Raw genomic sequence first — 12,925 nt, forward strand, 5'->3', positions numbered from 1 at the left:
AGGGCGCAATGCACAGCACTTGGTGCATAAAGGACATTTGCCCCATGGCAGGGATGGCGGCATTCCCGGCCCCAAGCATGCAGTAAAGCCTTTATATTAAAATCTGTACGGCCCTGCTGGGCGCTGATGTCACCGCATGCCGGTGCTGGTGGTGCTGCGGTGGGCCTGCTGCCGTGCCTCTCTGTAGATGTGGTGTTGGCACGCGCCCGCCAACGTGGGCCGATGCCTTGAAAGATTAATAAAATTTTGCATATTGCAAAATATATCTGCTTTATGTTGCCAAGTTTGGCACATCAGCGGTGCCGGAGAATTTTCTGCAGTCTATCAGCAGCCGAATCTGAATAGTCAGATCTTAATTTGCATTTTAATAATGCGCCAAATATCACACTAATATATATTTCCCACGGGGGCGGTGCCGCACTCCGCGGCCAGCACGGATGGCTAGAGGCAGCGCCAGGCGCCAGTTTTCTGAAGTGGCCGTGGCGACTAGTACATTAGGACGTTTCTGCAAAATATGTGATAAATTAAAACTTTATTAAAAACACTGATAGTAATAATATGTAATAATCTGCGTGTTAAAGTGAGATAATAACCTCAATTGCCAGCGGTTTAAGCTAAATGAAGCATAGTGGGAGAGCTCTAGCATGCAGCCGCCGAGCCTGCTCCGCTGGGCAGTGTCCGGGCACGGGCGTCCCGGCATGCTGTGGATGGGGGAACAGCACACCCACCATTAATCAAGAATTAATAAATGGCGCAATAAATTTTAAAAAAAATTTCAGGCCATGGATTTGTATACCGAATGTAATCACCAGCAGAACGGCTTAGCAGCCATAATAAAGATACTGGTCCTCCATGGGGGAGGCACTTTTGGGATGGTACGCTCCGAAGAGGGGTATGTAACCGAACCTAACCAGCTCAGGGATAGAATTCAGAGACACTACACTCTCAATAAAAACTATAGATCGGCAGATGCGCCCCTAGTTTATCCCAATAACCGCAGCGACTTTAACCCATCTATCGAGTACGACGTTGAGGAATTCCCCGAGCTCAAGGACTCCACGGAGGCCAATTCCGAGGATGTGCTAAAGATAGTGCGGGCCATCCGGGATAACTATAGCAGCTACGACGGGTTTGTGGTAATACACGGAACAGACACCATGTCCTACGTGGGCTCTGCAGTCTCATTCATGATTCGAAATCTGACGAAGCCCATTGTGTTCACGGGATCGATGGTGCCGATGAGCGCCGAGCGCTCTGATGCATCTACTAATTTGGCGCGCACGTTTGGATGGCTACGACAAAATCAAGGAGTATCCGGTGTCTATCTGATTTTTCATAAACTGCGGATGCTGATAAAGGATGCGTATAAATTTGACACGTACAAGAGGAATGCCTTCCGCTCCATTAGCCCAAATCCCAGCTTCAAGGGACATGCGGGCCTCAGATCTAAAGATGACGATGTGGTGTTTTTGGAGAAGATTGAGGAGGACATTGAGATAATCAAGATGTCGCCGTTTGGCACGCACAACGGCAGGCTACTGCGTAATGCCCTGAAGTGCAGCCGGGGCGTTGTCATTGAGAGCTACGGAGACGGAAATATCCCTGCATGCTGTGTTGAGATAATCAAGGATTATCCGAAAGTCCCGGTCTTAATTGTGACGCAGTGCAGGCAGGGAAATATGAAGGGGGCCTATGCGTGCGGCCGTGCTCTGCAGAGTTGCGAAAATGTGATAATCGGCAACAATATGACTGTGGAGTCTGCGGTAAGTAGGCTTGCAGTCTTTGTCGCAGATGCCGAGAGAGGCGACATCGATGCCCTCCGAGAGCTTCTTGCTTTCTGCGAGTCGTCCTCCGAGAATGGAAGTGGAAACTGTTCGTCAGAAGGTGAATAAATTTCTAATTTAATTTCAATGGTCGCACATTAAACTATACCCGTGCTACAGCAGAGCCTCCATATCCGGGTCCTCATTTGGAATGGACTGGCCGGCCTGTCGAGCGGCGGGAAGTTTTACAGGTATCGGCTCGCAGGATCTGCGCTGGGTATGTTAGATTAAACCATAACCGCGCGCGGCATTGTTCATTTACTGCTGCTGCTGCTGGTCGGCACTGCTGCCAGCCAGTGTTTGTTGCTGCGTGTGCGGTATACAAATAATTAGCAGCGAATATTTATTATTTATATTGGCTATTTGGGCGATGGCACGCCCGTGTAAATGAAGTCAGCCACGGCAAACGTCTATGGCCGAGCAAAGGAGAGGTGCCAGGAGGTCAAGCAGCTCATCGTACCGTCCATGCTTGCAGTGGCAATGTGTGTTGTCGCCTTCGCGCTCGTCGCAGCCGTCGTCGGCAACCAGCTGGCACGCTACACCAGCAACCGCAGGGACATCCAAAGGCTGTGGAGGAGCCAAGGGATGGGCAAGGACTCTCTAGACAGATCTGTGGAGTTCCTGAACATGCTGCTGCAGATCGTCGAAGTCAAGCTCTCGTCGATCAGGCTCAAGACGACCGCACCTGGAGCACACCCGTTGGGGCCGCAGCTGACAAGCGCTCTCGGGGGCAAAGGGCTCTTTATGGGCCATGCCAAGGACAATCTTGGCACTATTAGTCGAGATGAAATAGCACCGCGGGGTTTTTTATTCTGTAGCGGAATAGTATATTTAGAGCCAGGCGCCAGAGAGCGGCAGGATGCAGTAGATGCCCCGTTTAAATTGCAACCGTGAGAGAGAAAAGCGAACAATTTTTTACAAATAAAAACACTAGGCTAATTTGGCAACTAGCAGTCACTGGGCCTGCTATTGAGAGCCGCAAGCATGCCTTACATTAGCCCAAATGCCGCGCGCGCTTCAACGTGCATCTCTAGGCCATAATGCGCTTGAATATACGGGACGCTTGAATATGATTCGCCGGTGGCGAGCTTTGATGTGTCCGCAAATGGCACCCTAGCATCCGCCTCCCAGAATAACCAGAATATCAAGGTGGTAAATGCCAATACAAAGGACCCCAAGCATTTGCGGCTGCCGTGTGGGTTCTCGGAGTCGGTCAAATTTGTGTCCAACGATTACCTTCTTGTAGGCACGCTCAGTGGGCAGCTGCACGTGTACCGAACGCGGTCTCTGGAGCTGGCCGACACGGTCAAGGCTCACCCTGAGCCTACTGAGACCATCCAGGCCGGCGGAATCCCAGTTGCGTTCAGCACCTACCGGGGCAGCGTAGCCGTTGCAGTCAGCCGGGAGCAGCGGATGGGCCGATGGAACAGGACCAGAGGCGGCAAGAATAAGATTATACTTCTGAGCATTGGATAGGAATATTAGAATTACCAGCCGCGCGAATGCAACATGCTGTGGGCGCCAGAGTCTTCATAAGCCATATACTTTGTTGTCGAGTGACATATGTCGGCTGAGACTCAAGCTGATATGCTTCAGCTGTGAGCTGTTTTGGGCTGCAGCATTGCTACACATAAGCCATTTATACTCACATAGGGTATAAGAGATGGCTAGAAACAATAAATTAAATAACTTCACATCGACAGTTTTAAGGCAACTTTTGAAAATAGCATTGGATATCTATGTTATTGGTTTATTCCAAGGGGGCTGTTCCCGAGTACAGTAAAATAGCCAAATATTAAAACTTGGAATAAGCCAGGCTTATTTAATCTCCAAGTCCCCGCTCTTTCTATTCCTGCACGGCTGCTCGTGGCGCCTTTGCTTTATCCGTGCCTTTACATCCCGGATCTCTCTTCTGTGCTCTTCGAGCCGCTGCATGAGGGCCTTGTTCTCGTCGCTCTTCCCAACCTCGGCCAGGTAGGAGGCCAGCTTGGATGTCCTGTAGTTGTAGTGGTAGAACTCAGTCTCGTTCTTGAGGCCGACAATGGACCTCTGGATTATGGACTCCCGCATCCTGTAGAACTCGTTCTGCGGCAGCCCGTCCAGCTCAACGATGCCCCAGAGGTAGCACCGCTCTCGCGCGAGGGCTCCGTCCTCGACCTCCCCAGAATAACAAAGAATGCCCGCCTGCTTATCGTCGAACACGCCAATGCTGTTCGCATCGAGCTGGTCCCGCATCGCCGCCCTCATGGCCTCTTTGCGGTCGCTCGGAACCAGGTCCGACCTCGCCACAACGGGGACAATTCTGCAGAACCGGGAGATCGCCCGCATCGCCCTGATCTGCTCCAGCATGTAGAAGCAGACGTGGATGCGCCTGTCGCTCATGGCCGCGCGCGTGCCGCCGCTGAACTGCTCCTCGTAGTCCCTGAAGTTCTCCTGCAGAAGCTCCGCGATGGGGAGTTGGCACTCGGCGTTGTTGCTGCAGTCGCCAATATTGTCCACCAGGCTGGCCCTGCAAGCGCATCCGGCCTTTAGGCCACATGTGCACACAGGCCATGCGATACTCTTTCAGACATTCTACAAAGTACTGACCTAAGGGGCACTCGGCACCCAGGCATCGGCATAGGCGCGGAGCAGAATAAGCTACACGCTAGCAGCAGAAACAAAGCGCCAGCTCGCAGGCCTCGAATACCCGCTTGCAGTGTCCGGCATCCACAGGCCCGCACACTGAAGAACATGTGCAGAAGTGTATTAAAGATTTATTAATTTTCTGCAGCCGCCTGGTCATCGTCGTCGAAGCCCTCGTAGTCCCGGGCTTTGTAGTCTACGTCCGCCTCCGCATCCTCGTCGTCCTCGAAGAGCTCGGGGCGCTGCTTGAACAGATCGACGCCGCGCACGTCGGCGCCCAGCGCGGCGACCCGCTTCGCATGCAGCTCCTCCTCCCTGTCCTTCCTGGCACGCCACTCCTTGAACACCTCCTCCGTCACGGGCGTGACTGCCGTCTCGTCGATCGTCTGGCGCTGCAGCTCGATGTACTCCTCGAGCGACACTTCGACATCCGCGTTCGCACCGAGATCGACGAGGCGGTGGATGTCCCGGCAGCTGGGGAATGGGCACACCCACGCGGCGCTGTACTCGCCGCCATTGATCGCGTCCAGCAGGAATCGGCACAGGGCTCTCGGCCTCGGGGCCTCTGTCTCCTCCTCTGCGGGCTTGGAGGCCCTTTTGAGCTCGTGTGCGAACTGGCAGCCCTCCCCCTTGTCGCAGGTGCCGTTCAGGAAGATCACGCACTGCACGGTCTTCGGGTCAACGCCGACGGGAATCAGCTGCCGGAAGACCTGCTGCTTCCTGCTCTTCTCCTGCGCTAGCCGGGCATCTGTCTCCAGCTTCAGCGCGAGGTCGATCTTCTTAACCAGGCCCTGGAGCTCTTTCTTCTTGGCGTTGCTCTTCTCCCCGAACAGTCTGGCCTCGAGCTCCTTCTTCTGCTCCTTCAGCGACTTGGGCTTGACTGCCTCTTTTCCGCTGGTTTTTGCCATGTGGGTAAAACTTGACACGGGCTTGCGTCCGTCGAGCGGGCCGCGTGTCCCCTGCCCCGGCGCTGGAAACGCCAACTGCTGCGCTCTACCCGGCTTGCTGCGAATTGCGCGTTTAGGAGCAGGGGAGCTTGCCCCGTGGCGTGGTGCTGTCGAGGCTGGTTGGCCAAGTATGCGCCGGATCCGCTTCTGGCCGCGGGCTACTTTAACAGGACTCCACAGCTAAGATCCGGGAATAAAAGTGTTGCAGGCGCAGTACGCGCTGAGTCGCACCGGAAGCGCTGCGCCCCATATGATGCCGACAGGGGCGGCAAAGATAGCCCGAGCGACGGAGGGCCTGGCCTCTCCGCTGGCATATAAGTTTACTACACGTTGGGCATTATTCCATGCACGAGGGGCCCTTCTCGCCCGCTCCAGTGTCCAGTCCTGCGGATGCGCCATCCATGCTAGCGTCACAGCAAGACCCAGGGTGCCTTACAGATAGGGGCTTTGTTGGTTTATTGTCTGGATGCATGTTTCGGGAGAGCCCCGGGGCCGATGCCTCCCCGGGATTTTATACGGAATAATCTCGTTTGGCCCCCAGTGTCCAGGCTGATCCATTTTTAACTGGCCCATATTTCCATGGCCGCCAGTGCGGGTTATGTGCATGAGCCTCAGTCAAGCACAGAGAGTGCATACTCGAGCCACGTAGCAGTTTACAGAATAAGTGCAGCCCCGTAAAAGCAACATCATTAAATTATCACCCCTCTTTTTATGGCTTGCAGCAGCAATATGCCTACCGAGGTGCCAGAGATAGCCCACATTGTGCGCGAGCCACAGAAGCGGGAAACTAGACCACAGCAAGTATTTGCACGAATTATTTATATTTCCTATAAAAGAATATTTGGGCAAATGACCAGTAAAATTTGCAAAAAAATGAAGAAGGCGAATGAAGAATGGAGGGGATTAGAAAAGAAATTAAAGGATAAAAGGACCAGTAGGGATAGCTCGGCCAGCGAGAAGTAAGGCCAATAAAATAGCAGAGTCCGGTCGTAATTGCACTCAACCAATAGTGTCCGTTTACCGATAAAGGAGTACGGCTATTTAGGCAAGGGTTTCTGGCACCCCATGGATTTGGCGGTGCTTGTGCAGCTCTGCTGCGTGGTCGCAGCCCCCGAGGAGGATGGGAAGTTTACTTTGAAATTCGACGATGGTAGGGTAAAGGAATACACTACAGCAAGCCATATATTTCAAGTAAGCGATCTACTCAAAAAATGCATAGATCACAGCAAAGAAATGCAAGGAAAAAAAGGTAAATTTCCGTTTGCCCAGGACACATTCGACACGCTTGAGTGGATGCTGGAGAAAGACGTTGAGAATATAGCGGACATGGAGTGCTGCCCATTGTACACGCTTGTGCGTGCGGACTTCCTGGGACTGCCAAGGGAAGATCAGGCCCTGATATACGAGCGCCTCGTGAAAAAGGGCCTGAGAGGCAGGCACCTGAAGAAGATATTGCAGACAAAGATGGGAGATGACGAAGACCTGGAGGATCTCTCTGAGTTCACCCTCTATCTTCTCAGGGTGTATGCTGAGATGTGCAACGTACACGTATGTGTGTCGGGAAACACTGCCATTGTGTGCCTCAAAAGGGATTGCAGGTGTGGAGGCGGCGAGGGGGGGCCTGGGGTCAAGAGTGTGCGGATATTTCCGGCGGCGTTTGCGAGGCTGGCGGCGATGAATGAAAGCAGAACGCGTGCCTTTGGGCTGAGGATGGGGAAGAAGATAAATGGATGGGATGTGATCGCCTGGATCCTGATGCACATGAGGATCGGGAGTCTGGATCTGGAGAAGTGCAAGGTGGGCCAGAACCACGTGGCCCCGATTGCCAGGCTGTCTGGACTCAGAATACTGTCCCTGAGGAAGTGCAGGCTGGAGTCCGCAGATCTTGGGCCCCTCCGTGCCCTTCAGCACCTGAAGGAGCTGGATGTCTACTGCAGTAACTTGGACGCCAATGCTATTCCGAAAATAGCATCACTTGCTGTTATTCGAACCTAGCTCTGGCGCCGAAAATAATAAAATATTTGCCTGCATGATTCAGCCGCATGCGTACTTGGGTGCAAACAATGGTGTGCAGCGTGTTGACGTGAAGTTATTTAATTTACCGTTTCTCGCCATCGGCTATACCTTATGCGAGTATAAATGGCTTATATGTAACAATGTTGCAGCCTAAAAAGACTCACAAGTGATATGCTTAAGTTGTGAGTCTCAGCCAACATATGCCACTCGACAGCACAGCGTATGGCCGAAGAGCATCAGCTAAGCATGGCATGCATGCTGTCGGAATGGCTTGCAATAAGTGAGTTTTATTTAGAAACTTGAGTACATGCACAACCAAGAAATGGCAAAATGCCCAACAAAGGGGCTTATTTGAATTGGAGGCAGGTGTTGGGAAGGGCGCCAAGGAAGAGATTTCAGTGCTACGCCAGCACGTGGCTCCTATACCTGCGGCATGCTAAATAAATTCATGGAGGGCTATAAGCGTGTTCGTGCTGTGCACAGACTTTCTCAGCAGCCCAGCCCGGTGGTTTGGCATCTGTCGTAGGCTGTCACAGCCCATCCTGTGTATAATTATCCTATTTTTGTACGTCTCCAGTGAGCATTTCCGCTGTATTAAGTTAAGGGCCGTGGGATGATTAGGCACGTCTTATTTAGGGACTACTCCGCTATTTACAATGACAACTGACACTTGCTCCTGGATTTTCAAGCGTGTTCTGCCAAGACGAGACTTGCCATCAGCGGCCCGGCTCCTTGCCACTACTGCCATTATCACTATTAACTCCAGAGGCGAGGCTGTCAACTAAATTGTGCTTGGCACATTCTCGCCAAGATGTGCCATTATCCGCTGTCGGCCGCTTTCGTGTCCGAGGTTTACATAGCCCAAGCTGGCAGCAGGGATTACATATGGATGAGATATACATAGAAACCGGGTATCCCCGGAGCGGCGGCGAGCATGCACCGCTGCCAAACGCCTCAGCCCACGATTTGGCATTCTGTTAATATAAATTGTCAAAAGTGCCTATTGCGGAATAGTCCGTTGCAACCACCAGCAAAATTTTGAAAAAACTCTGATGGTGTAATAAATAACAGGAAGGACTGGGAAAGGATAAAAGCAGGGAGAAAAATGCTCTCTCAGCCGGGCTGGCCAGACCCGAGAATAGCAAATAGCAGCACTGCTGCAGTCCCAGGCTGCCTAATAGGTTTTATAATATGCACAAAGTGCGCGGGTATTTAAGTAAAGTTTGGCAGTGCCCTTATGAATTTCGTGGCTATCTCATTGCAGTATTTCGTGCTCGCTGCGTGCGAGACGTTCTCTGTGGATGAAAGCATCCGGAGGCTGTGCGAGGACAGCTTAGATGGCATGAATGATATCGACAACCGGCTTTTGGATTCGATCATGCGCAGGGAAGAGGATAGCGGTCTGTGTCTTTCTGGGGAGCAAAGGACAACAATGTACCGGAATCTTGCGCGGAAAAGCCTGGGGGCAGGTATCTGGGGAAAATCCTCAAGAGAAAGAGATGCTGGCTCGGCTCTCCAAGACCAAAGCCATCGGCCGCGGCGTATTTTTCTCTCCTGAAAGGGTATTCTGGCCTGCACGGCATGTGTGTGCGTGTAAAACATGGAACAGCCACATTGTGCTTACCGGAAAAGGGCGATTTGCTTTACGGACAGTCAGTAGGCATTTTCTTCATTGCCTCCCTTTGTTCTTCCAGGCCTCGAAAAAACCCGCTCGATTGAAACACACAACTTGTCGTATCGCACACTCCTTTCACGTCACCTTTGAATGTTAATATAATCTCCTTATTCTCCCTGGACGCCGCGAACACGCAGCAGAGCTGCACGAGTGCTGCCAAATACATGGGGTACCGGTAAATTTTTGCTTAAATAGCCGCACTCCTTTATCTGACAGTGTACGCCATTGCCCTGGTGTATTGGCAGCAGAGATCTGCTGTTTATTAATCCTAACTCTTGCAGCCGGGTTAGCCGAGCATTTCTGCTGGTATCTTTGTACTTCACATCCTTCTGCACGCGAGTAAGAAAGAATTTGACTGGCAAGCCACTCCTGGGCAACACTGGCGGAATATGTGAGCTTAAGAGCGAGCAGGCCAGAAATACTATCCTGCTCTTGTGGAATGTCTCTTATCTGGCCGCCGGCCGCAATTTTAATTTCTGCACTAACTGCAATTTTTTCTGATGGAGGCCACCTCGGAGATGCCTATCTATTTATATTGCTGACTGCATGCCGGCAATTGCCTCCATGCGAGCACAATAATGATTGGTATGCGATGCTAATAAGTAGAAAGAGCGCGGCAAGCTGGTGGCGTTGTCACTATTACTCCTGCCGAATTACCCCGAATATTGAGACCATCTTCCACTGCTGCTCGGTGATCCGATTAGATGATATCAAACCGCTCACGTCTATATATCATGCCACACTGGACCTCGGATGCCCGGCCCCAAGTTGCAGGATGGCAGATTCGTCGGCGCACATGTAAAGTGTCTCCGTCAGATGCTAATTATATCTATTTGGCGGAAGGCAAATTAGGCATAGGGATTGTTTATGCAAAGCTATTTAATTTAGTGTTCCTCGCCATCCCTTATACCCTACGTGAGTATAAATGTTGCAGCCTTATGCGACTCACAACTGAAGCATGTCAGCTGCGAGTCTCAACCGGCATATGCCACTCGACAACAGTAAAATTCAGGAATCCTTGCTTACTGTCTCTACGCTCGTGTATCATCCTGGGCGGTACTGCTTCTGAATACCCCGATTCAGCCCTGAAAATTACAATAACCGCAAGCGCAGGCCTCTAAAACCAACCTCCACTAGCTCCCCTTTGAATAGCCTGCAGCAGTTACCATGCATAAGATGGCGCCCGTTGAGGCAATCCCGGAGGTATCCCCATACATCTCTATCCAACAAATCCGCCTCCCCATCCTCCCAAAAGCGCAGAAGTCTTCAATCGCAAAGGCTAAACAAACTTTGTTTACAAATGCTTCCAGAATAGACTGCCCAGATGCACTCACGCGCCTTAATCAGAAATAAACTCATTGTTATTGTGTGCTGCTACCACACACCTCGACACTCCCTGCACTATGCCATGCATGCGCACAGCAAAGACATTAGTCGTGAGGGGATATACTGTTGTATGCAGGCGTCACCTTGCATTCGTGCAATACTACGCCCCTAATAAATACATGGCTGGCATTACTTTCTCCGGCATGCGCAAAATACTGTCCGATTAGTACATACAGTGTAATTGTTCCAGATTCGCCAAACTCTTAAGACATTTTCTATCCTTATCACTCAACTTGCATGAAACGGCACATAGCCTTCTGAGGGCCCTGAAAGATGCAATCACCGAAATGTCATCATCGTTCAGGCAATTTCTACAAATACTCAGCTTCTCCAGGGACCGCAGATTTCCAATCAGTCTGAGAGCCCCCGGCTTTAATTTGCAATCATCCATGCGGAGATCCTTCAAATTACTGAATGACGCCACCATTCGAACATCGTCGTCATCGCTCAAATCCCAGGTGCTAATATCAAGCACCTCCAAATACTTCAACTTCTTGATGGGCTGAAAATCGTTCGGCTCTAAATAGGTGCCAGAGAGATAGAGACCCTTAAGACTCGGGAGAGATGATATTGCGGCGATGTCCCTCCTGTTTATGGGGTTGTTTGTTGCATCCAGCTCACAGCTGGCTATATTAAGCTTTTTGAGATTTTTAAGCAACAGCATTGCTGTAATATTTTCCCCACTCAATTTGCTACCTGCGATGTTCAACTCCTCTAAAAATTTCAGTTTATAGATTCCGAGGAGGCCGGCAGGATCCAGCCTACACAGGGCCATATTTAGCCTTCTGAGCTTTCCGAGTGCTAATATTTCCCGTACAACACCAGGGCTCAGCTCGCAGCCCTCGACATCAAGCTCCACCAGGTCTTTCAACCCACCGATCCCCAGGAGATCGTCGGCCTGGGAGCTTAGACAGTGCATCTTCAGCTTCTGGAGCTTAGTGAGCAAAAGTACTGTCGCAGCGCCATCGCTCAGATTGCTCCATCCGGCCTCGAGCTCGGTCAGACGTGTTAAGGTACCGAGAGGCCCAAGTTTAACTTTGGACAATTCAAGGCAGTACATGTGTAGCTTCTCAAGCTCTGGGAGCGACCCTATTGCTTCAACATCCTCGTCTCCCAAATTCATTCGCCCAACATCTAACTCCTCCAAATGTTCCAGCAGGTTTATAGGCTTTAGACTGTTGGGCTTCGCTTGGCAGCTGTACATGCACAGCTTTTTAAGAGCCTTGAGCGATGCTATTTGTGCACATTCAGCTTCTTGAGCTTTGTGCATGACAGTATGCTGAGCGTGTTGTGCTCAACATATAGCTCCTCCAGGCGTTCCAGGGCCTGGACTGGCGGAAGGGTGTTCGGCTGCAAGCAGCAGTTATTTAGTGAAAGCATCTTGAGCTCCGGCAGCTTGCAAACTAAAACGATGTCACCTTTGGATAGCCTGCACCCGCTCAAATCCAGCTCCGATATCGCCATCTGCCGGAGTATCCACACAACCACATCCATCCTTCTCACACTCCTCCTACCCTTATACTCCATAATTAGTTCTAAACTATCGCAAAGAGTACAGACTTCGGCCTCCTCCATTAGGTTCGTGGTGTCTATGTCCTTCGATGTCTCTGTGCTCATGCTGATAGAATCCGCCTTGTTTTCCAGCCCATGCAACAATAGATCAAGCCCAGATGGCGTGATGCGCACCCTTGCAACAGACAATGCCTTATCCCGATCGCCGCATCCGTACTCTTCCTCAGAACACACAGTTGCCGTCTTGCCCTTCACAGAGACGCACACGCCATGCATCGTGGCATACCCTCTGAGGAGCGAGAGATACGACGTGGGCTGAATTATCGGTACCTGGCACTTGTTCATATTTGCCTCGAGTATGCCTTCCAGATGCACACCACTCAGGCTCTTTCTTGCAAGCCTTTGATATACCGTAGACGCCCCCCATGGCCCAGTTTTTCCTTCATTTATCCGCCCTATATCCGCTGCATTTCTTTATTATCGCCTCCAAACACAAAACTTCTTGGAGCCGCCCTCCCTGGCCTTCAGCATTCCATCATGCGTCTCTACCTCGCGGTGAGGCACCTGGGCTTGATGCACCGCCCTTGTACTAGCCACGCCCACCGAAACACCAATAAGAATGCCAGCTGTATCTACGCACTGCCTAGCGTCAGAGGCCACAAGTGTTCCGCGCCTCACCGGATCTGCCGCCTCCTGAGATGGGAACTGCAGTCGCCGCTGCAAGCAGCCGGAATAACTGCATCTCCGAAGAATGGACATCTCTCGCTACGTAGATCTCTATCGGCGCACGGGAGCGGCTCTGTCCGCCGCAAGTGCATGGCTGCACCATTCCTCATTGGTGCACGCCCATCTGCGTTGGCAGTACCATTGACCCATGCGGCACATTGCCAGCAATGCCATTGGTACCCAGGCCTTGTTAAGGACCGCGGCCCGGCAGCCGC

At 51.6% G+C, this 12,925-nt stretch overlaps 3 protein-coding genes across 3 annotated transcripts; 1 reads left to right on the plus strand and 2 right to left on the minus strand.

Moving 5' to 3' along the window:
• Nucleotides 1-782: 782 nt before the first annotated feature.
• Nucleotides 783-1,892, plus strand: LOC145736736 (L-asparaginase 1-like). The gene has a single exon (XM_081991149.1). It carries the CDS (start codon nucleotides 783-785, stop codon nucleotides 1,890-1,892), a length of 1,110 nt encoding a protein of 369 aa, XP_081847275.1.
• A 1,749-nt stretch (nucleotides 1,893-3,641) lies between these two features.
• LOC145736737 (uncharacterized) lies at nucleotides 3,642-4,558 on the minus strand. The gene is made up of 2 exons (XM_081991150.1): nucleotides 4,413-4,558; nucleotides 3,642-4,332 (listed from the first exon to the last, which is right to left on the minus strand). Exons 1-2 carry the CDS (start codon nucleotides 4,556-4,558, stop codon nucleotides 3,642-3,644), a joined length of 837 nt encoding a protein of 278 aa, XP_081847276.1.
• A 24-nt stretch (nucleotides 4,559-4,582) lies between these two features.
• On the minus strand, nucleotides 4,583-5,356 carry LOC145736738 (zinc finger CCCH domain-containing protein 15-like). The gene has a single exon (XM_081991151.1). It carries the CDS (start codon nucleotides 5,354-5,356, stop codon nucleotides 4,583-4,585), a length of 774 nt encoding a protein of 257 aa, XP_081847277.1.
• Nucleotides 5,357-12,925: the final 7,569 nt, after the last annotated feature.

The sequence above is a fragment of the Ips typographus genome, linkage group LG12, assembly GCF_016097725.1.
Source record: "Ips typographus isolate SLU linkage group LG12, UJ_Ityp_2.0, whole genome shotgun sequence".
Classification (NCBI taxonomy): Eukaryota; Metazoa; Arthropoda; class Insecta; order Coleoptera; family Curculionidae; genus Ips; species Ips typographus.